The sequence below is a fragment of the Pithys albifrons genome, chromosome 13, assembly GCF_047495875.1.
Source record: "Pithys albifrons albifrons isolate INPA30051 chromosome 13, PitAlb_v1, whole genome shotgun sequence".
In the NCBI taxonomy this organism is placed as follows: domain Eukaryota; kingdom Metazoa; phylum Chordata; class Aves; order Passeriformes; family Thamnophilidae; genus Pithys; species Pithys albifrons.
The window spans coordinates 5,463,441-5,488,446 of NC_092470.1; the positions used below are offsets into that span (position 1 = coordinate 5,463,441).

Here is a 25,006-nt window from a genome sequence, read left to right on the forward strand (position 1 = left end):
ATATCTAATCTTCTCTATAAAAACTATGAGTGGACATTAACTTGGATCATCCTACAGTTGCTTGTGTATCTCTGTTTGCTCACATTACCTCTTCATTTGCCTTATAAAAACTACTGGCAGCAGGTCCTGCTTTCACCATCACATGCCACAGGTTTAATGTATCTGTGCTGGAGTGCAAACAGAGACACGCTACGTTTCCCCACAGGAAAACAATGAAAATGAAAACACCCCAAAAATGAAAAGTCTGTTCATATATAAAAATGTTAGAGAACCCAAAAATAATTGGGAGCTGTTGCATACAATGTATTTATTTTAATGTCTGCTCTCAATGCTTTGTAGACTCATCAATCCATGAAATAAAGTGCTGATGCAGGAGTGAAGGACACCATTGTTCCATAATCACAGTCCCAGATACTCCTGCAGGTGCAGTGATTTCCCTTCCCCCAGTCTGAAAGGCCTCTGGGGCATCCTGACCACAAACAGCCACATGCAGCAACAACACTACTAATGAAACAGGGCAACAATGAGCAAACCCCATAAAAGTCTGGTTAAAAATTCACTGACAGGAAATTGCCAGGTAATTCCTGCAAACCCCACAGGGAATAAGGAGCTTTACCATCGGAGAGCGTGCGGACGACGACGTCGTGGGTGGAGACGCCAGGGCCGTGCTTGTTGTAGGCGACGACACGGAAGGAGTACTCGGTGAACTTCTTGAGCCCTGTCACCGTGTGGGACAGCCCGGCCACGTCCACGTCCTGCCACGACAAACACACCCCCATGGCACTGCCACCCTGCCCAGGAATTCCTGTGCCACACACGGGACCTGCTGCGGCACCCGCGGATCGACCCCGGCTCATCCACACCCAGCACTGTGAAGGTGCCAACTGTGGGGAGCATGAGAAAACTTTCCCTGTCCTGTTTCAGTCCTGACATGGACACTGGCTCTGCACATGGAAAGGGACCTGGAGACTTCTCTATCAGCAAGAATTGTGACTATCATTTGAATAGTGGGATGCAGAATTAGAAAAGGCATCATGCCTGTTTAAAAGAAATGTAAAAAAGTATTTAAGGGCTAAGAAAAATATTTTACCCTTTGCTTTTTAAATCTGGAATCATACTGATATGCAGTGGGATGGGAATGGGGCTGTGACGAGTGGGATTAATCCTCATTATTCTCAGGGGGCAGCCTAAACTTCTACAGAACACACTGGATGCTTTGGTGGAATCATAAGGAAATTCAATCAATTGGATGCTCAGCAGTATCAAAATATCAATCTCTGGATCCAAGAACTCAGGAAGTACAAACAGCTGAGATCAAGGATCATGCTAAAATCAGTAGTTTGCCTGATATACTAAAAACCAGCCCATAAATGTGTGCAGGCATCTTCTCCATCATCTGTGTTCTACTCTCATGATCCAATGGACCTCCCCAAAAGCTACTCAATGCTGATGAACCCACCAAAAACAGGCCATCAGCAAAAAAATTTTAATTCCAAGCCATACACATTTCATACTGGAACTTTAAATTCAAACCCTTCCACATTTCAGACTGTCAGAAAACCAAACCCTTCCCCAGGTGTTTCTGGGAGTTGAAGGCACACCCAGCACACAGGCTGCAGGTGGGTGGTGTGTCTGTACCTGCTCGGTGTCCTGGCCCTTCTCCATGTAGTAGAGTTTGTAGTTCTGGATGTCGCCGTTGCCCGAGAGCGGCGTCTCCCAGGAGACGGTGACGGAGGTGGGGGAGCTGGAATACGCTCGGATGTTGGGAGCCGGGCCCGGCAGCTGGACTGCAACACAGCAGTACAACCTGCTAGTCCTGGAGCTGCCCAGGGTGGGCACTGCAGGGACAACCCCACCCTCCATCACCCCAGGAAACAGCTTTCCATTTTCCCATTTCAGCACTGGCATGGAAAGGTGGGACCAAATTGCCAAAGGAGATCCTGGTCCTTAGGTCACTGTCCTTTTATCTGGAATGATCCTAACAAGGGACAGACTCGGCATTTTTCCCTCTTTCAGTTACAGAATATCCTGAGCTGGAAGGACCCACAAGGAACGAGTCCAACCTGTAAGTGAATGGCCCATGCAAGGATCAAAGCCATGACCTTGGTGTTATTAGCACCATGATCTAGCCAAGTGAGGTAAGTTAATGACACTTTAAAAGCATTCACTTTATAACAGTTTAGAGAATTTAACAAGGAATGTCTCATAAGTTCTTAATAGTGGCAAGAAATCCAACCAAGCCACCAGCCTGGAAAATCTTTGGAAACTATGGTCTGCCAAGTGCAACTTTTAAGAGCATCAACTTCTGGGAAAGGTCGTGAATGGGGAAAACAAAAAAAATAAAACCAAAATCAACCCCAAAGTTGAGGAAAACTCAACCCATTCCAGCTCACCCTCGGGCTGCGTTGCCACCTTCAGCGGGGCCGAGCTCTCGCCGGGGCCGTGCCGGTTCTGAGCCACAACTCGGAACACATAAACAGTCTCTGGCATCAGGTTCTGGATCATCACTTGTGTGTCTCCAGGACGACTCGTATTTTCAACACGTTCCCTGCAGGAAGGAAAATGTTTGGGCACAGAGACAACCACTGATCAGTAAGAGGGGCTTTGAGGGGTAAATGAGGAGCAGTTGTGTCCCGCTGGAATGAATCCCACGGAATGGATCCCACGTGTTACTGACGTGCTGGTTCACACTGTGCTCTCTGCACAACACAACAACCATGTGCCTAAATTGCTGCTGACAAACTGCTTCAAATGGTGCAACTTCTCTTTGAAAAGCGCTGAAGTAACAGAATGAACTGCACTTGACAGCCCCCAACTCTCAGCAGTTCTTTGTTATTCCCATAACAGCATGTGATAATTCACAGTGACAGTTTATCCTGCAGCTCTGAAGCCAAAAGAAAAACTATTTAAGCAGCAGAGTCTGGTGAGATTTGGGACATTTCTATTAATATCACGGGGCTGCTTTTAGTGTGTTCTTCAAAGGAGCTGTTTTAACGTGTTCTTGTTCCTCCAAACTTCACTGTGTTCCTCACTGGTGATTGGATTTGTTCAGGATTCCCAGGCCACGGCTGTGGCTCCAATGCTGGATCCACACATGGACTGGAGGCAACAGGAGTCAACCTGCCCTTCTGTGTGAGCTGTGAGTGCCTCCCACTTGTGCTGTGCACATGGAATTGGCCTCCAGTGGACCTGAGTGGAGATTCCAACTTCCAGCAGCCCCACAGAGACAGAAGGAATGCACTTTGCATGGGAAGGGGCACCTCTGTCAGGCCAGCATTTTGCACCGTGGAAGCTCAATCCAGCTGGGAGAACACACACTGTGCATGGAGGCAACAGGAGGGCCATGCCTGGTGCTCAGTGACCCCCCACCAACCCCTGGGGCCCAACACTTCCCACTGCACCCAGGAAACTCCATCAGTTCTTATCGGGATTTAGGGGAAATTAGAGGATTGATCATTAACCAGTGACAGACTTTATTTCCAATCAGGCCATTGGCAGCTGAACTTACTGGAGCTGCCTTTGGGTCCCCCTCTGGAAAGGAGCTCCTGTGAATGTGAACAGCAGCAGTGCTACAAAAGCAGAAATCAGAAACTTCCCACTGTGAAAAACAAGGAAAATGTGCCTGCTGGGAATACAATCCTTCCCCTTTGCCTGCCAGGCTCTCTTTGGCTCTCTGCAGGGACAGTGAGTCTTGTCCATCACCACCTCCCATTAAAGCATTTCTGATGCAGAAATCTGGTGTTTCCCCTGCCCACCTGCCAGCCATCCTGCTTCAGTTTCCATCATGGAAATACGATGCCAAAATCCCCATTTTTCATTTATTTCTTCTTAGATCCACCAGAGTGGTTGATTAAACAGAACTTGGCTGAAAACATTCTGCAATCCCTGTTGATTTCTGCACTATTACCCTGTAGCTAAAGAGAGGGAAACAACCCACTCGCTGTAGCTAAACACCTATTTACACCCATTTTCTAGAATGTTCCCCTTCGTGAAGCTGAGCTAAAATGGCACTGCATCAACAGTTCCATTTATTTCACATTTTTGTTCCTTTTCACCACTGATTTTTCCACTTCTAGCAAAATGTTTCCTTGCAAGAACATTCCCAAAAGGAGTTTCCTTTAAGAAGAGCCTTAGCCACAGGGATGGGATCTGAAAGCCCAGACTAAGTGCCAATGGATTCACAGCTGTGGGATAACATCGGGCTCCCATTGACATGCAAAATATTGCATTTTCTGCCTCAAGGGTAAGAGCACTCCCTGATTCCATCTGGGAAAAAAAATAACCAACAAACCAAGGTTATTATTTAAAATTAGAAAAAAAATCAGAGTTATTTTACTGGAAAAACAACATTTACCAAAAATAAATAGACATGTCAAAGCACTGCAATTTTCAGTAATAACCAGGAACGTGCCCTCACAACATTATGGTAAAAATATGGTGAGATTCATCTAATTAAGTGCTGCATGAATCTCTCCTTTATGCCCTTGCTGGGGAGCCTGGAGCATCTCTTTGGAATGCTGCTGTACCTGGTGGGATAACAGGCACAGCCAGGTGGGCTCCACAGCACCTGCATCACCCTGAGGATCACTGTGACTGTTCCAAGAGTCCAGTTTAACCCCCAGCAAAGAGCTCTGTAACCTCCAGCCAAGGTTTACAGCAGCTCCTGAGCACCTCAGGGAAGTCCCCAAACACCTGTTTGTCTGCAATGCCAAGTCTGCAGTTGCACTTACATACAACAACCAGCATTTGGGGGGTTATGAGGCAGTGGATGGTGCCTGTGCCAGCCCTGTCAGCTGGGCAGGAGCTGCAGACACACTCTGACAGTGTGATTACACACAATTAAGCCCCATTTTCTGTGTCTGAAGCACACTACAGTGAACCATGAATTTAACAGTCTTTGAATATCTCATATGTGAAATTTATCCTCCTGTACCAGCAACATGCTGGTTATTTCTCTTATTTTTGTCCAGATCTCGAAGTCTGCAGTTCTGAGTTTCACGGAATTAAACCTCCCCTCAGCACAATTGGATTTTCACACCCTTTCCAGGGGAAGGAACTGCCTTCAGGGTGGAACAAACCCCTAACACGAGGATGAAATAACCCTGGCACTGTGTAAGACAGTAATTGCACCTGATCAGATCACTTGGGGTGCTGCAGAGCTGTGACAGTGAAGCCACGAGACGTCCCTCCACCCCCATGTCACGGCCTCAGCTCTGGTGTCACCAAGCCTGGGTGGGACACAGCTGGTGACACTGTGCAGCCAGAGAAGCAGTAACTTGTCACCTCCACAGCCACCTCCACACTTTGAAAGGCTCCTCTCAGAATCATGGAATGGTCTGGGATGGAAGGGACCTTAAAGATGCTTCAGTCCCACCCCTGACACCTTCCACTGTCCCAGGTTGCTCCAAATTGGCCTTGAAACACCTTGGATATGAGCAAAGTAAGGAAGTAGTGGAAAAACTAATGTTTTTGAGGCCAAGAAAATGCTACTAATTGCCTGAATTAATTGCCATGAGCCTGGACTAGATGTCTACCCACAGAATTAAGGAAGAGCAGGAATTTCCCCACCAGCAGCAGTGTGTGCTCTGTTCTCTTCCAATGACTTTGTTGAGTCTCATGCTCTCGTCAGTAGGGAGACATAATTTTCCCTTGGGTAATAAATCTGATAAGCTAAATTGCAATTAATTAAGCACTGCTACAAATGATTGTTAGCTCCAACTTCCTCAAACTTATCACAACAATTTGAAACCATAATGCCGAGCAGTAGATCCTGTCAGGAAGGAAAAGGGGTGGATTGATATTATCCATTGGGATAATATGTCATAAGCTTGTGATGGGGAGGAATTAATCTAATTTCTATTTACAGGGATTATTAGGAGGGAATCAACATTTAAGCAAAACCTACTGTGGTGTTTAACCATCACCTACCACAGAGTTGCCTCTGCAATCAGAGTCAATTTACAGAGTTTTAAAGCCCCACATGCCTCCCCTCTCAGCAGCACGTGGGTTCTGGGGGTGTCCCTGTGCCTATGAGAAACAAATAAACGGGTTTTTTCAAGCAAATTAATTAACCAAAAGTTACAAACAAAAAAGGGAAATGCATGCATGTTAAAGGTTTGGGGGTTTTTTTACTAACCTATAGGGGTATTGTGGAAACGTTAAGGTTGGGAATCAGATATTGTAAAATAAATGTAAATGAAGTAAACCCCCTCCACTTGACAACCACAGAAACAGCCATCTTAATCAAGACCCTGCCTCTTAATTAACATAACATAACCAATCAGAGGTGAGGGAATGCCCTTTCGGTTGTGTGGATGGGGTGGGATTTAGGAGCCTTTAAAGGAGGGAAATCTGATTTTGGAAGGGTGCATTAGGGGATTGGAATTATCCAGGGTACCACAACACGTGTTTGTAAGTGAACCTTTCTGATTGTTAATTTCCTTTGCTTCATGGACTTTGTTATCCTTGGAAAAATTCAATAAATAGAAAATTTTTCTCACATGCCCACTGAGGTGGCACTGCCAGCAGTGTCAGCGCTCCTGACACGCTGTGACAGCCCCTGCTGCTCTCAGCTCCCAACAGGCTGCTCAGAGCAGGCAGCAACTGTTTGTGGTCAATCAAACTGTGCCTGTGAAAACTCCTCCATGCAGCAACAAGGCCAGAGGAACTCTGGGCACAGGAGGGAGGGGAACACACCCCTCTGAGCCCCCACTGAGCACTCCAGGATCACAGTGTCTACAAATCCAGCATGAGGGAGAATCACAGAAGGGATTGGGTTGGAAAAGACCTCCGAGATCATCAAGTCCAACCCTTGGGCCAACTCCAGTCCCTTTACCAGATCATGGCACTCAGTGCCACGGCCAAGCTCAGTTGAAAAACCTCCAGGGATGGGGAATCCACTCTCTCTCTGGGCAGCCCATTCCAATGCCTGAGCACTCTCTCTGCAAAGAAGTTTTTTCTGCTCTCCAACTTCAATTTCCCGTGGCAGAGCTTGAGCCCATCGTGCCCCCTTGTCCTATTGCTGAGTGCCTGGGAGAAGAGACCAACCCCCACCTGGCCAGAACTTCCCTTCAGGCAGTTCCAGACAGTGCTGAAGTCACCTCTGAGCCTCCTCTTCTCCAGGCTAAACACCCCCAGCTCCCTCAGCCTCTCCCCACAGCACTTGTGCTCCAGTCCCTTCTCCAGCCTCGTTGCTCTTCTCTGGCCCCGCTCCAGCCCCTCAATCTCTTGCCTCAACTGAGGGGCCCAGAACTGAACACAACACTCAAGGTGTGGCCTCCCCAAGGCAGAGTCCAGAGGAAGGGTCACTGCCCTGGGCCTGCTGGCCACGCTAGTTTGGATCCAGGCCAGGATCCCATTGGCCTTCTTGGCCACCTGGGCACACTGGTGGCTCCTGTTGAGCTCCCTGTCCCTCAGTCCCCCCAGGTCCCTCTGCCTGGCTGCTCTCCAGCCACTCTGTGCCCAGCCTGGAGCGCTGCAGGGGGTTGGGGTGGCCAAAAGGCAGGACCTGCACTTGGCCTTATTGAACTTCATCCCATTGGAATCAGCCCATCTCTCAGGTCTCTCCAGATCCCTCTGCAGAGCCCTCCTGCCTTCCAGCAGGTCGACACTCCCTCCCAACTTGGTGTCATCAGCAAATCCATGCAAAGAGCCGTGGTCATTACCTGTTTATCCCCTCCTTGGTGTAGAAGATGGAGTAGGTGAGGTTGTCCCCCTGGGGGTCCGAGGCTGGTGGCCGCCAGGTGAGCCTGATGAAGCGAGTGGACACGAGGGTGGCCACGACGTCCCGCGGGGCCGAGGGCAGCGGTCCTGCTGTGGCTGGTGCTAGATGGTCATTAGTGGCACTGGTCAGTGAAGTGGGAGGCAATGTTGGGATGGCAACATCTTGGCATGTGCAAACATTGGGGAACATGAAGGGCAAACATCACCACGGTTTAAAAAAAAAGAGAACAGGGGAAAAAAAAAACACAAAAAGAAATAAACAAAACCACGATGGGAAACAAAAGAAAATGAACACACAAAAAAGGCCATTAAACTGAAGGCTGACATGCAGGCAGAGGTAACTACTGACCACTAATGGGGTATTACAGGACATCACTTGGAGCAAGCAGACCAAACCTCCATTGTAATGAAGTGGCAGTGGGGAGGGAAGGGTGAAACTGGGGATAAAATCCGACCTCGGGAGAGGACATACCAGCAGCAAACAGTACTGTCATTGCTTTGTAAACCACATGTCATACCACACCCCTAACAATAAAACCCCAACCTGCATTAATTATTCACAAATACACCCAGAACCCAATTTTGTACATTAGCTCATTAACATGCAGGATTCATTTATACTATTTTCAATCATAAAAAAATGACAGACTGAAACCCAACACCGCTTCAAGTGCAAACTCATCCAGGTTTTGCAGTTACATCATTTCACAAGTCGCTGCTTTCTGAACTGGGTGGGTTGTGCCACTGCCTGTGGCCAGAGGGGTGACAATCCCAGGGCACTTTCCCTAAGGACACTGTTTTCCTGCCACCAACAGGAATCCCAATTCCTCCCTCCCATAACACCTGTTACATCCCCTACAACACCACCCCCAACATGAACAGCTCTGCCTTCGGATCATACCCACACTCTCCAACTTTGCAGCCTGAGTCACGTCGTGTTCCTGTGTTGCTGCTCCAAGCCAGGATAAATCCCAGGGATTATTGCATTAAAAGGCTGGAGTTGACAGCACAAGCTGCACCGTACCAAGAGCTGCTCTCCAAATCCTATTAAAGCAATCCAACCAGCAAATCTAACAGTGACACTCTGAGCAGCTGGACCCCAATTACCACCAAGTATTACAAACAGCACAATTAGTAACAAAACCCCAAAGCCCTGAGTTTTTGGGGATTTTTAACTATTTATCAAGCTTAAGCCACCTGATGACATTTTCCACACGGGAATCCACCCTGCCAAATATTTCTATTCACTCATTAATTATGGGAACTAACTACAGTGGCTCTGATTTTCCTGAGAAAGAAGTTCAGGACTAGTAGAGCTGTTGCTGAGAGCTGCAGCCTCTCCACCAGAACACGTGGATTTGTGTCTTGATACTCAAGGAGAAAACCTCACAAACAACCTGACTACATGAGGAAACATTGTCTGAACGACCCAACCTCCAGGCAGACACACTGACATGTCTTCCATCAGCAACAACCTCATTTTAAATTGTCAAAATCCCCTTGTCAACCCAAGCATCAGCTCACAAGTAGGTCTGGAATTGGCAGAACTCTCATTTTTCCTTTTCCATTTCTTAGGCAGCTCCTGACAATGACATAAGAACAAACCACTGGTTTTTATCAGGTTTGCACCACGTAACTCCAGCTCATGGACAGAACTGAGACAGAATCCCAGAGCCAGGAACACACAGCTTTTGGTATTCAAAAGATGGAGCACAGAAAGACACGTTCTCAAGGGTATCTTCTTAATTATCCTTTCCCCTAATAGCTGAGGATCCCAATTAAGTATTCTCCAGCAGCCCCCCACGATCAATAGACACCATTCATTTCACATTCATTGCAAAATCTATTTTTATCTAAAAATCCCTATTTTTATGTTCCACAATTAGATTTCTTGCAGAAATGCACCACGTTCAGCTCTTCTGGGCTTGGACAGAGCCCCATTCCCCCAGGGATGCCCTCGATGGTGCAGATCACTCAGCAGAGCCCTGACTGAGGGCCAGGGGATCTTCCCAACCACCATCCCTGCTCCTGAGCAACAATCCCAGTGCCAATCCAGTACCACACCTGTGGGCCTGGGGACATCAACCAGGCTTCTCCTGTGTTTAAATCCCAGACATGTTAATATTCTTGGACTGGAGATCCCCTCACTGCACCAATCATTACTCCTTCCACAGTTCCCAAGGAGGAACAAGGAACTTTGTAGGACCCTCCTGGGTGCCCATCACTTTCCATGCCTTTCCCACTGTCCTGCCTGCCTGGCTTCCACTGCACTTCAAATTCCAAATTTCTGTTCACTTTACACTTCAGCTGACCACATTTCCCTTCCAGACAGCTTTAATTTCCCACCCTTCTATTAACTAATCACATTCACAATATAATTTTAACCCATCAAAGAGTTTAAGGAATAATCTGCAGGGAAGCTGTTCTGTTATAGAAACAAACTTGTGTTTCACAGCTGCACCAGCCAAACACCCTCTGAAGGACCATCTCCTGACCCATCCTGGTGAGATCTTGGATGGTTTCACACATTTATTACAAATACTTAACATATGAAGCCCCTCTGCTTTTTAAAAAGAAAGTTAAGATGTTCCAGCACAACAAACTCCTTACAGCCACTACTGCACTTCTTCATTTTGACTCCAGGAGGCTGCAAGACATTCATTTCTACTCTATGGACTTACAAAGAAACCCCCAGAGAACACCAGCAGGACAGCCATGGCTTTTCAGAGCCTGACATGCAAACCACGTTACCTTCCACTCATACTTTGTTTCCTTTCACCTGCTTTGGCAATATTGTCAGGTGATCTGCTTCAAATTACACAGGTTTGATGCAAAATGTGCATCTTGCCCAGCCTTAAAAATCATCCCATTTGGTCAAAGTGGACTATTTTTTAAGTTCATCTGCTAAATCTAAAAGCCATCCCAGCCACTCATGTATTTGTCTTCCCCTGTAATGAAAGGGATCCATCTTTACTCCAGTGAAGTGCACACAGTGCTGGAACAACCTGCAGGCATCGAGGTGATGAGTCTGGGAGAGCTGCCAAGATCTCCCACAGCAACAGACACTCAGTTTTACCCTCCCACAGCAACAGACATCCAGTTTTATCCCCCCAGACCAACAGACACCCAGTTTTAACCCCCCCAGACCAACAGACACCCAGTTTTACCCCCCCCAGACCAACAGACACCCAGTTTTACCCCCCCCAGACCAACAGACACCCAGTTTTACCCCCCCCAGACCAACAGACCCCCAGTTTTACCCACACACACACCAACAGACCCCCAGTTTTACCCCCCCAGACCAACAGACACCCAGTTTTACCCTCCCACAGCAACAGACACTCAGTTTTAACCCCCTAGAACAAGACATCCAATTTTAACCCCCCCCAGACCAACAGACACCCAGTTTTACCTTCTCAGACCAACAGACCTCCAGTTTTACCCCCCCCACACACCAACAGACACTCAGTTTTACCACACACACACACCCACAGACACCAGTTTTAACCCCCCCAGACCAACAGACCCCCAGTTTTACCCCTCCCAGACCAACAGACCCCCAGTTTTACTCCCCCAGACCAACAGACCCCCAGTTTCCCCCCGTGCAGGGCTCAAACCCAGGAATCCTCCTTGCGACATCATTCCAGGGAGAAAAGTCACACACCACAAAACCCTGACAGCTGAAAAATAAACTGTGAACCACACACAGGACAAAGAACCTGCAAACCCCCCATAAGGGAGGCAGTGACAGAGGGAACCCCCTGAGCACTACAGGTGAGTACCAGCTTGGTGGCAAGTTGGTGCTGCTGATAACCCTGGGACAGTCACAAGGCTGGGCTGTTCCCTTCCTTTTTCCCCTGTTCTTCCCCAGAATGCCTGGAGTGCCATCCCTAACTGATTTGTACCCAGCCATGTGAGCAGAGCGCTCGGCAGCGCAGAGCTGTGTTAATGAGCAATTACACCACAATTAGCTGAAATGCCAATAAGGAGCAGCTTTATTACTCGCAGCTTCCCCGCTCGGTGGAACACGTAACGTGCCACACAAGGCTCTTCTTTCCAGCAGATCTTTCAGCACTTTTTAAAACCTAACTGCTGGAATACTCCTTGCAGAGCTATTCCTACCCAGTTTCACATGGATCTCATTTTCAAAAAAGCACGTTCAGCAGGTGACAAGTGCTTTGCACAGTCATTCATCTCCTGCCGTGCAGTAACTGGGAGCAAAGGATGGCAGAACTCCTGAGAACCACTGGCAGTGAGTGGAGCTGCATCCCCAGGGCAGGGCAGAGCAACTCCCCAGAGAGGTGAGGGGCAGGAACAGGAGCAGGAGAACATTTTAACACCAAGACTTCCAGCCAAGACAAGGGTAGGAGAACATTCCCATTGCTAATCTTTAAGTCCCCTCTGTCACGCTTCTCTTTCCAGGGTTCCTTCTGAGCAGACAGCAACTACTGCAACTATTTATCAAAGTATTTTGCAGGGTGTGCAAATACCCACAAGGATTTGGACTCAAATAAATGAGATTAGAGCGTGGTGCAACTAATGCCAAGGTTGTGGGCTTGATCTCCACAAGGACCATTCACTTAAGATGGTCCTCGTGGGCCCCTTCCAGCTCAGGATATTCTGATTCTAAAATAAATAACCAACTTATCTAACTCGGACCCGTCCCTGGCAAAAGCACAAAGTTTTAATGCCACCAACACTGGGCTGGTGACATGGAAGAGGATAAAAGTGTCAATTAGCTGGACACACTGGTGTGGTCCCAGCTTTCCATCTGGTAGGGAAAATTTCCCCTGGTGCTCTCAGTGTAACTCCCCATGGCAGGATGACAAACAACCGGAGCGTGCCTGGGGTGCTGCTCCACTGTCACCCCTCAGGACACCAATGGCACCTCTGTCCAACGTGCCCCACCTGAAAACTGCTCACTGGAATGCCCTGGTTGTTGGTTAATTATCAGAAATATTTTCCATGTTGTCCAGCCCCTCCGGTTCAGATTTCCTCTTTCCTGTGGTGCGTTATTGGCACAGTCAGGGCTTCCTCCTGTTTGGCAATAACATTCCAGTTGTACCCCTGGACACAGCACACAAAGGAACAGGGGACAGGAATGTTATCTGTCATCTGCCCCAGGTGCTCCTGTTGTCTGAGCTCCCCTGGCACCTCACAGGGCACTGCCATGACCCACCCTGGGAAGGGGGGATTGGAATTAGGAATTGAGATGCACAAACACTTGAAGAACTGGTTAGTGACCATATTTGGGCTACTCTTGATCACATCTGGGCTACTCCTGACCACATTTGGGCTGCGCTTGACCACATTTGGGCTACGCTTGACCACATTTAGGTTATCCTTGGCCATATTCAAGTGTTTGCAAAGCCCTGGTTACAGCACCTGTCCAAGGAGAGCGTCAGGGATTTGGGAGCTGAGGCAAGAGGGTGATCCAGGTGTTTCTGGGAATCTCAGAATTCCAGGATGTGCTGAGCTGGAAGGGACCCATAAGGGCCATCGAGTCCAACCCTCAGCCCTGCACAGGACCAGCTCCAAACAGCTCCTTACCTTGAACACCTGACAGGGACTTTAGAGCTTTTAGGTGTGAATAAATCTTTGATTTCATCAGCAAAGACCTACTGCAACTACTACCAGCAAATTATTATTTTACAAAAAAACCTGTTGGAAAAAACAGGACCTGGGACATTCAAATCTCAACACATCTAGTATTTTAGCTGTATTCCATTAGAAAAAATACCTCAGAGACACCGAAATGCTTCACTTTGACTTGGGATGTTCATACAAAACTGTTCACTCAATAAATAACATTTTTTCCCATAAATCACTATTCAACTGATTCCAGAAAGGTAATCAAGACTTTCAAACTCTTTCCTTTCCCTAAGGCACCATGTTCCTAAATTTGAACTTTAGTGTATGCATTAGTCCTCCCCCTCTGGAACAGAATGATTCAACTCGTACCAGGAATCAGAGGCTGTGATGCTTCAAAGAGTCACACTCAAAAAACACTGATTTTCTTACCCTTATAGAATTTTAAAATAACAGCAGCACTGGGCTGCAATGCAATATAACAACATAAAATAACAAAACTACCAACCCCACACTACACACCTTCAAAATTTCGCTTTCTGTCCTATTTGTTCTCTGTGTTTTCATTTATATCAAACTGTTGCCCTTTTCCAAATGCCAAATCCATAATTTTAGGACAGAAGGGACCTTGTCATTCCCAGCTGTTCCCTGTGTGGCAACATGTTCAAAGAAAACCCAGATCCCTGGCCCTGGAAAGTTCTCACAGGCCAACCAGATCACTTATAATAATGGAATCAACTCCTTCCCTTGAAAAACTAATTAAAAGCAATCTATGGGATGCCTGTTCTTCCACTAAGAGGTGCACAACTGAAATGGTGACTAAAGAGACATGGCAAGGAAAGTGTGTTAAAGAATGAACACACATTTCCTGACTCTGGATTTCATGATGCCAACCACCATGGCCCTGTTTACCTGGTGTAAGACACAGATCTGTGTTTGCTTGACATGAAAAAACCCAAATTCAGTGTTCTGTAAACAAAATCACGCCTCATGAGACATTGAAACTGCAAGACTTTGTGTGTGATTTTCCTGCATAAGGAAATGAGTCAGAAAGAGAAGCAGGAGAGCATTTGGAGCAGCACCTCCAGGGGGGACAAAGGGACATGGAGCAACATCTCCAGGGAGCACAGAGGGACATGGACCAACATCTCCAGGGAACACAGAGGGACATGGACCAACCCCTCCAGGGAACACACAGGGATATGGACCAACATCTCCAGGATGCACAGAGGGACATGAAGCAACATCTCCAGGCAGCACAGGGGGACATGGACCAACATCTCCAGGCAGCACAGGGGGACATGGACCAACATCTCCAGGCAGCACAGGGGGACATGGACCAACATCTCCAGGGAGCACAAACAGGACATGGACCGGCATCTCCAGGGAGCGCAAATAGGACATGGATCAACATCTCCAGGGAGCACAGGAGGACACGGAGCTGCTGTCCCTGGCACTGCCTGGAGAGCCCAGCCTGCAGAAACAAGGAGCATGCCCGGGGAGCTGGGCCCCAGCCCCACTCCCTGTGTAACCCTGGAGCACCACGGGGATGCCCCACGGCACTGCTGGGCTGTCCTGCAGAGCTTTGGCCACACCTGCTGTGATCAGCTGAAAATCCACCTCACACTGCCCTGGGTGCACAGAACCAGCGAGGCCCAGACTGGGTTGGGGTGGCAGGGACGTGAAAGTCCATTCTAGTCCCACTCCCTGCCACGGCAGAGACACCTTCCACTGTCCCAGGTTGCTCCAAGCCCTGTCCAACCTGGCCTTGGACACTTCCATGGGTGGGGCAGCCACAGCTTCTCTGCCCAACCTGTGTCAGGGCCTGCCCACCCTCACAGCCAACAATTCCTCCCCAATATCCCATCTAGCCCTGCCCTCTGGCAGTTTAAAACCACTGTCCCTTGTCCTGTCCTCACTTTTCAAGGAGTCAAACCTGGACATCCTCCTCCTCCTGCTCTTTTTCAATGCTACAGAACTTTGTGCTGCTATTCCATCCTGGACCAGCTCACTCCTTTTCCACACTTGTATCTCCCTGGGTCACCTCACTCAAGGGAGAGGCTCAAGGACATGAACCCAACAAGGCACTTGGAACCAATTTTGTCCTTCAGACTAAAAAACCCAACCACAATCCCCCACCCTGAGGAACAGACCTTCCCCCAAACAACATCCCTCATTTTCCTCAGAAAATGGATTGGAGATGTTTGCTTATTTATCTCCCTGTGCCGCCACGTTTCGCCCGAAGCAGGCAGGCAAAATGCCTTTTTTTAATTTTTAATTGCCTTAGATTAATTTACATCACCACTGGGAACGAGAACTGCTATTTACTCTTCACTCAATGCACACTATTGCAAAAAACCCCACCAAAAATACATAACAAGCAAATGTTTAACTAATACCCAGTGATTAGGATTTTGAAGCATTTATTTGGTTGTGTTTCCCAGAGTAAAGGGGGCTCTGAATGAACTGGGCTGTGTGAATAGAGCGATAAACACGAGCCTGTGTTTGAAGGGAAGTCATAAAACCCCTCCTGATAACGAGCCCTCCTCCCGCTCTCATTTCACCATGAAATGCTTTGGTGGAGAGGAAACAATTTGATTTTTTCCTGTCTCATCACAGAACCATTAACAAGGTGTGCTGGGCCCTGCTGACCCATCCCAGGGAGCTGCTCCCTCTCACCTGCCAGAACCCCCCAGCCCTGTGCAGGGTGGGAAGGGAAAAGACCCTGCGTGGATTTTGGTCACGAGACTCAGGTTACAACAAAGGAAATGAGCCAAACACACCTCCACCTGTCCCTCAGGAGCTCAAACCTCCCTGCTTTGAACCGGATTTTGTTATCAGAAAGGAATTCCAACCATAACAACATATTGCAAAACGATGGGTTTGATCTTCAAACTCAGTGGCGAATATTCAGGGGTTTAAAAATTCAGTATGTTTTTTAACAACCACCCCTTGAGGAAAGAGACTCAAAACCCCCAAACAAAACACACCTCTAGAACCCAAGGCAGGAAACCTGCCTGGAAAAGCACCCACCGATCCCTGCCCAGGGTATCCTCTTACTGTAAATATTCATAAACTGAACTCATAGCAGGATTAAGAAACCTCTTGAGAGCAGCAGAACCTGCAACAACCTGCTGCAATTTGACTTTAATAATAACAGGAAAGCAATGATTTTATTTCAAAAGCCACCGTGTTATATTTGAGCAAAGCTCTTTATGGAGCAGTTATTAATAAAAATACCGTGTGCTTTCAGACAGGGGTTGTTTTTGCACCAGCTATTTGCATATTCCAAGATTTCAAGATTCTGAAGTTTCACTGAGCCTCTGCCAGTAACTCATTCTGCCCCCTTGAGCAGATCCCTGCCCTTCCCACCTCTCCTTCTGTGGGGTCTGCTGGGAAGCTCAGTTTTCCCTCTGTGTTTGCACACTCAGGTAATGACAGAATCATAGAATGGATTGGGTTGGAAAAGACCTCCGAGATCATCAAGTCCAACCCTTGGACCAACTCCAGTCCCTTTACCAGATCATGGCACTCAGTGCCACGGCCAAGCTCAGTTGAAAAACCTCCAGGGATGGGGAATCCACCCCCTCTCTGGGCAGCCCATTCCAATGCCTGAGCACTCTCTCTGCAAAGAAGTTTTTTCTGCTCTCCACCTTCAATTTCCCCTGGCAGAGCTTGAGCCCATCGTGCCCCCTTGTCCTATTGCTGAGTGCCTGGGAGAAGAGACCAACCCCCACCTGGCCAGAACTTCCCTTCAGGTATTTCGGGCCACCAGGGCTGGAAATGCCATAAATATCCCAATAATCCTTGAACCAGGCAGGTTTAGGACTGAACCACTCTGTGCTGGCAGAGCAGGACCAACCCATCCCTGCAGTGTCCAAGGCCAGGCTGGACAGGCCTTGGAGCAACCTGGGATAGTGGGAGGTGTCCCTGCCCATGGCAGGGGGTGAAACTGGATGAGCTTTAAGGTCCCTTCCAACCCAAACCATTCTGGGATTCTGTGCCCACGACTTGACTATTCAGGATGTATTTTCAAAGCAACAGGTTAAACTGAAACAAATGAACCCACCAGAAATTCCTGCTGCTGTTCCACCCTGCTGCTCATGGATCCCTCCAACAGCCCTGGATTCTGAACTGCAGGACTTGGTTTCAGTGGCTGCTCAGAGTTCCCTTGGGATCAGACACTCAGGGGGGACCCTGCAGGGCTGTGCCAGAGGCATAAATGGGGTTTAGCTCCAAGAAGTAACTTGGAAGTGGAAGGTAATTTCCCTCAGTTTGGGAGCTGCTGCCACTTGAACAGCTCTGCAGCACCAACTCTGCCATCCTGGAGTGCAACGGATGAGGCTGAACAGGCTGTTTGTGTGTCAGCATCGTCCTCATTTCTGCCCAGCTCTCGATCAAACTTATTTAATTACTCATTAACTACTTATTTAACTACTTGTTTCTTATATGAACTCTATTTTTTCTTCCATTTAGGTTTATATATACACAATTATTATTTTTTGAAGGGAGAGAAAGTGCCCACAAACCCACCTTTTCTCTTGTGCTCTATTACCACATACAGGACAACACTATTAGATGTGGTGTTTGATTTTTATATTCATTCCAACTGGGCTTCTCTGCTAAAGGCCACATGAACCTGCTCCTTGCTGCCCATTCACAGGCCAGCTCAGACCCACTGTTTTTATAGGAACTGGATGAGGTATCAGGATGTTTGGGAATTCATATAAATGACCCAAAAGCCAATTGTATAAACTCTTCCTTAAGATTTTTTTTCATTTTCTATTTTTAAAGGTGCAATATTCTTTTCTTTCTTTGTATTTCTAACTCTAACAAGAAGAGCAAATCCCATCAGTGCTTTTAAAATGCCACTGCCCTTCCCCAGGACAGACGTTGGGAATTTGGCCTGTAAATCCCACCCAGCACAGGGGAATTTGAGGTTATTCCCTGGATGTACATGATGGAGTTTTTAGCAGGAGTGCAGCATTCCAGATGTGGGTTACTGTGGTCATTGACCACTGTTCAAAACACCTGAACAATGAGATTTAAAAGCAGTTGTATGTAAATTGGTGCTGAAGAGGAGCAGGAGAGAGGGCAGGGACAATCCAAGGGGGAATGTCCATCCCCTGTGACCTGGACCCAGGTATAACTTTCCTCCTTTATTTTCCTTCAGCAGCTCCAGAGATGATGTGTCACCAGGAACACAGAATCCACGTGTCTCCTAAAGACTTTGGATCCACAATTATTAAGTTTCTCTTTTAGGGAAGAGGGGCAACAGGAGAGGGGAAACAACCAGGAAAACCCCACACAGGCTCTTCTATCGCCATGAGAACGGTGACATTTTGCACCCAGTTTCATTATTCAAAGTGAGACTTCTTTGTTGGATTTATTGCATTTCCCCCCCATACAAACCCCGTGAGCCTTTCCAGGTTATGCTGCTGAGGCTGCTGGGGAAATGACTGACACCAGGAGAGGCTTCTCCAGCTCCACGGATCCAAGTGCAGAGTCCTGTTACATGCCCAAACTGCAACCAATGCTCTGCCTCCTCCTCCAAATGGCTTCAGCTGCCTCTGCTGTTACTGTATAATTTAGCAACTTTGAAATATAAGCAACCAATTAAGGCCATCCCCACATGTTTGTTCTCCCCACTGGTGCGAGACTGACAAAATCTGATATTTTCCTTTCCAACACGAGCCTGGGATCAATTACAAATTAAGGGTATTTCTGTCAATCTTCCCAGCCCTGGATATGAGGAATAAAGGCAGAGGAAATGCCTTGGGCAGCGTGACAGATACCAAGCCACAGCTAATCCTGCCCCTGCACTCATCTGAAATGAGAAAAACACAAGCCACTAAAGCCAAACAGGCAGAGAGACACGCTGGGGCATCAAACCTGCAGTCAGTGCCTTCCCCTGATGATCTGGATTTCCCCCAGAACCAGACCCAGGCAGAGGAGCCATCACTCAGCAGCTGTGGCTGCTCTCACTGAACACACTCGTGTTTCCGGAGCGGCACCGCTTTGTTCCCAGGAAAATCCCTCCTGACAATCCATTATCCAGCCAGGCTGCCAGGAACACATGAAATATGAGCATAAACATCACTGGGATGGGAGGGTTTGGTCAGTGATACTGAGGTGAGTGTATTTGTTGTTATTACCCTTTCTGGTGGCAAAGAGATTTTGATTGGAGTGTGGAGCTCTCTTGGGAATTCAGGATTAGCCTGAGGAGATCAAATGGACTCGGAGCCTTCGAGCCTCTTTCACAGTCACTGCACATTGTATGCACATCCTACCTCATTCCACTCACACAATGGGACAATAAACACAGAATAAATGCAGGTGAAGCACAGAAAACATGGATTAATGTATGTTGAGTGTTCCTCACAATACCTGGAAGCTTTTTGCTCCTCCAGGTCCTTGCTCTGCCCCCACCCAACATTCCTGACGTATTATTCCTCTTTCCAACATGACACAGAATTTCTTTAAGTCCAAGTGCCTTTTAACCATTAATTCCCCTCATGAAAACCAAAATTAAAGACTTGTGTTTCGAGGCACAGCTGCCTCAGTAGCAGCACCACAACCCCTGTTTGTGCCAAGCAGCCTCCAAGGGGAGTCATGGCTGGTGTGAATTCCAGCAGGAGCTTTCAAATTTCTTTGCCAAGTCAACTGTAAATACAGTCATAAAACAAGAAATGAAAACTAATAAGCACAATCAAAGCCTCCTATAAATTCTGTTATGCCTTCCTGCAATTCACTGCACACTGGCAAACATTAATCTATTACTAATTTAATCTAAATTAGAGCAATTTATTCAAAGCTCATGCCAGCTTTAAACATGAATAGGCTACTGAGTGCAGGATATGAGAACTGTTTAGCTCCCCGATTCATCAAGTTAAAATTCAGGAAGTTTGAGATCTAGGGTGGTTTAATCAGTTCAGCTTCTCAATAAGTCTATATATAAGCAGGGCCCATAAAGAGGGAATAAGTAAAGGTCATTTATTAAACAGGGATTGAGTCAAGAAATGCAACTTAGTGAATTCAAACAGCTCCCAGGCCGTTTGGAACAGACATGCAGCCATGAGAAACACAAATGCTGCCTTTCCCTGAGGAATAATAGCAAAGTAATGTAAATTAAAATCAAAATTAAACCAGAAAAAACCCTCTTCCAGCGTTAAAGAGGAGAACACACTGCTGTGTTTACAGAAAATTAGCAACCAAGTGTACACAACCAGCACAAAATATTCCCAGAGTTTGGCTTTGGGTTTGACTGTTTGAAGTCAGTTTGTGATTTCAGATGCTGTTTATGTTCCTGAAACACAACGCTCCAAATGAGACTTCCAAGCTGTTCCTCCACCATCTGAGGCTAGTTGGATTCCCTAGGCCTGGGATTGAGGCAGCAAGTTGGGAACACTTTCACCTCCAGCACTGCCACTGGTTTCTAAATACTTCATTTTCGGTGTGAGGTTGGATTGTCACATTCATTGCTCTTCAAGCACAAACCTTTGCACCTGCTGAGCCCAAACCCACAGGGATGTTGTGGGCACAGGACAGACAAAGCAGGGAGGAACCTGCCCTGCTCCTCATGTCTGCACAGGGCTCATCACTCTGGATCTTCCATTCTCCTGCCTTTGGCCCTTTCCCCACGTGAGACCAGCTGGGTCTTTCCCACCTGCCCAGCTTCCAGTCCAGCAGAGCTGGGTGCCCTCAGCACAACCTGCTGCCCCAGCATGGGCTGGGCTGGAAGGGACTTTAAACATCCAAACCCAACCCAGGTCCATCAATCTCCAGCTCCCTCCAGTCCATGATCCACCTCCTTTGAGTGCTTTTAGCTCTCGACAGAAAATGTGAATTTTTCTCTGCAAGGCTTTGCAGCATCACTATTCAGTTTTAATCTACAAATCATTTCTCTCCTGGTGGACTCTGTGACTCCTCCTGAAAGCCACTCCTGAAAACCACAGGGACCACAGGTTTCATCTCCCTTCCATTAAGACACACAAAATTGTACAAGACAGAAAGAACACAAAGACATTTCTGTCTGAGTGCAGAAACAGAAGAGTCTGCAGGAGGAACACCCAGAGTCCTTTTCTGTTATTCAATGAACTCTTTTCATCTTGCTCTGCCATTTCATCCACAACACCCTGCAGAATTTTAAAGTACTTCTTGTAGTCTCCAAGAACTCCACAGAATTCCATAGACTGAGAAGGTTTTTACTGGATTACCTCGACAACAACACTAAATGTCTTGATTCAGAATATGTGACTCTAAGAAATACTCTAAAAAACCACCCCTGTAATAAACTGAGAAGTTACATTTGATACCTGTGAAATCATCCAAAATAGGTCCTGAACTCCCAGGTGAAGTGTCAGCCCCGGGGTCTGAACCAGGCAAGGGGTAAGTTGTATTTCTGTAATGTTTTGCACATGGCAAATACCCAAAAGTGTAACTGGGTTTGCCAAAGCAGAGCACAAACCTGTCAGTGCCAACTTTCACATTTCTTTCAGCAGAAGCCAAAATTTGTCAAAAAGAACTTATCTTTGCTCCTGCAACAGAACAATGGAACTTACAGTTATGGAAAACACAAGAGTATTTCATGTATCTTGATTTAAATGAGGCTTTTGACACTGCCTTTGACACCCAGCTGGAGCTGGGAAGTGTTGCTGGTGTCAGTGGAGGGGACCTGTGTGGAACTTGCGAGTCCAGGTCACCCCACGGTGCCCTCCAAGAGCCCAGTGCCACCTGCAGGGCACGACTGACACCTCTGCAGCACAGTCTGAGCTGGAACCTGCTGACCCCAGAGCCCCTGGATCAGATTTGCTGATGTTCTCCACCATCCTGGGTGTCAGAGAAGCCCCCACCCATTCCACCCACCCTCCCCACCTCCTGTCAGGGCCCTGAGACAGCTCACAGCCAACCCCAGCACAGAAATACCCACAGAAAATGAAATTATTCAAGCAGCAACGGGCCTGGATGGAATTCAATTGCATCAAGAAAGCACCAATTTAGGTCAATAAATGATGTCTTTAAAACTCCCTCAGAATTAGGATTCAGATAATGCAGCTCAGCAGAGGAATTAAGATCATACAGAGCAACTGAAGTGCTGTGAGACTTCAGTCAAATGTGGTTTGTAATGTCCAACTGCCACCAACACCAGAACTTTTCTGTTTCTCTGAGGGAGATCGGCAGGAAACACAGACCACAAAATTCTTCTAATTTGGCTATTACATTAAAAATACAGACACAGAGATAAAAAGGGTCCCCCCACACTGCTCAGACCTCAGGCCTTCTGAAACACAGAGGTTTGGAGGATCTCAGGAGTTCATCTGAACCCCCTGCTAGAGCAGAGCCACCTTTGACCAGGTTCCTCAGGACCTTGTCCAGGTGTGTCTTGACTATCTCCAAGAACAGGGATTTCCATCCTTCCCTGGGCGGCCTGTCTGACTGAACTCTTTTCTCCCATCAAGATTTTCCCTTTGGGCAGCCTTTCAACCCTGCCTGAGCTGAAAGATGCTGTTCAGGAGCATCAGACTCACTTCTCTCAGTCATGGCACATCCCAGTCCACCCCATGCTCCCAAATTTGCTCGGTAGGTCCCCACTGGCTCTGCTATGCCAATGTCTTCCTTCCTAATGTGGCCCAGCTGGTGCCAAGAAGGGGGAAATAATCACATCCCTGGAGTTCCTGCCCATCCCACCAAGACCTTTCCTGCTGGTGTCCAGCTCTCCCACAGCCTGGCGTCCCTCAGGGCTCTGTGTCTGCTGGTGTTGAACTGGGAGGTTCCTTCCAGCCCCGTCTCCAGCCTGTAATTCCCAATTCCACCTCCACCCTCCAGCCAGACACAGACACCCTGAGACAAGGAATTCCAGCCTGCTCCCGAAACTCCCTCTCCTGCTGCCACCCCAACACACACCAGGTGGTTAAAAACCCGCCCAAGAACCAGGATCTGCAACCTCCAGTTGTGTTAAAGCTTTACCTTCTCCTTGTCCTCGATGGTCTCCACCAGCCACACAGGACCACGCTGTCCTTCCATCCTCCTGGCTGGCTCATCACCCTCTCCAGGGTGAAGGCACACTGGAGTCAAGCCCCTCTCCTTCCTAAAGACCCTTCATGCATCCCTTGGAGCTCTCCTGAGATGTCTCTGCAATCCCAAAGGCCTCACAGCTCTGCAACTACTTGCAAACTTCCAATTCCTCCTCCCAGTTTGCTGTGCTGGAATGTTAAATCACATGCAGGATATCCTTGCCTGGATAGAAGCCTTTGCTCATGACAAAATTAAATTTAAAGAAACAAACAGTTGCACCACAAACCATCCTGCCATGGTGTCCTACAGGACACCAGCCCTGTATTCAATTCACTCACTGAAGATCTCACCCCTGTACAACCCTCAAAACCTCCCAATATACTGGGAAAAAGCAATTTTTGCAGCATAAAAGCATAAAAACCCCAGAACACACAACACTTCAGAGTTCTGGAGGTGACACAGTGCATCCCAAATGATGTTTTGAAATTGTTCTCCACAGAAAGTGGCATATTTGTTTACAGTCTATGATTTTCTTTACACAGCATTCAAGCATCACTCCTTTTTTTTCCCTGTTGCCTGAGTACTTGTCAAGTGCCTTTCACAGGGGGTGACAGGGAACCATCTGCCTCCCCCTCAGCCCCACTGCCACCTGTTCTTTTGCAGTCCCCAGAGCAGGGCTGAGCAGCCCCACATTCCCAGGACAGGGCTGGGTTGCAGGGCCTGGCTCAGTGTCCCCTCCTGCCACCAGCACTTCATCCCACAGAGGTTTTCACACACCACACCCAATAATGCTGCAAAAACGGGACAAGAAATGGCCTTGCTATAATCAACTTGGTGTCTCTGGTCCATAGCTGGGCTGGGCAGTGAGGGTTGGAAGCAAAACAAAGCTGGGTTTGTGTAAAAATGGGTGGAGAGAGATGTGAGGGTGCTGAGAAAGCTCTTCCTTCTCGCTGGGAGTTGCTGAGTCCTCTGTGGGGACACCTGTAGGACAGGAGGCCACTCACCTGTCACCCCGCGGGCAGAGAGAGGAGCAGAGTGACAGAGGCACGTGCAGGGACTGTGGCCACTGAGGAACCTCCTCTCCTGGGGGAGCTCCCAAACTGCCCCAGGAGCAGAGCCACAACCCCAGGGAGATTCCCAAAGGAACGGGGTGTCCAGGGGAAGGGCAGGATCTGAGAAACAGGGACACAACTCCAAATCCCAAAATGTTTGAAAAGCAGGTGAGAGGCTTTCCAACTCCCCTGCACAATTCTACACCTGAAGTTCAGCACAGGGGATAAAGAGGATTTAACTCAGACCACTGACCTGAATCCTCCTCCCTCTGCTCCTCTCCCAACCTTCTCAATGAAAAAGACTCATCCTAAAAATCTGTCATCTCAATGCCACAATTCCTTTATGTACTCCTGAAAGAGTTGTGGACTCTCCACAGCCAATCCATTTCCAAGTACAGTCTAAATTTATTAACAGAATTACCAAAGCTGAAAACTAAATAACCCTTTCAATTCAGCCAGTCAATTCTGTTTTAGTATTTTCCACACAGAACTTTTGTATGTATGAGAAGCTTTCCCAATCCCCAAAAAGCCCAAACTTATGTGTGATCAAAGATTCTGTTAAGCTCATTGCAGCAGCTGAGAGTCACCCAGAGCCTGGTCAGTGTGGCTGTGCCTGACACTCACACACA

At 47.7% G+C, this 25,006-nt stretch overlaps 1 protein-coding gene across 7 annotated transcripts in view; it reads right to left on the reverse strand.

The window, feature by feature from the left end:
• Window positions 1-25,006, reverse strand: part of NEO1 (neogenin 1) — a 173,686-nt gene that overhangs the window by 35,330 nt on the left and 113,350 nt on the right. For 4 of the 7 annotated variants that reach the window (XM_071568981.1, XM_071568980.1, XM_071568984.1 and 1 more), the window contains exons 8-11: window positions 7,665-7,884; window positions 2,394-2,548; window positions 1,639-1,787; window positions 617-755 (exon numbers count right to left, since the gene is read on the reverse strand). In XM_071568981.1, coding sequence (XP_071425082.1) covers window positions 617-755; window positions 1,639-1,787; window positions 2,394-2,548; window positions 7,665-7,884 — 663 coding nt within the window. The remainder of the gene's footprint in view (window positions 1-616; window positions 756-1,638; window positions 1,788-2,393; window positions 2,549-7,664; window positions 7,885-25,006) is intronic. The other 3 variants (XM_071568983.1, XM_071568985.1, XM_071568982.1) reach the window with 1 other exon arrangement.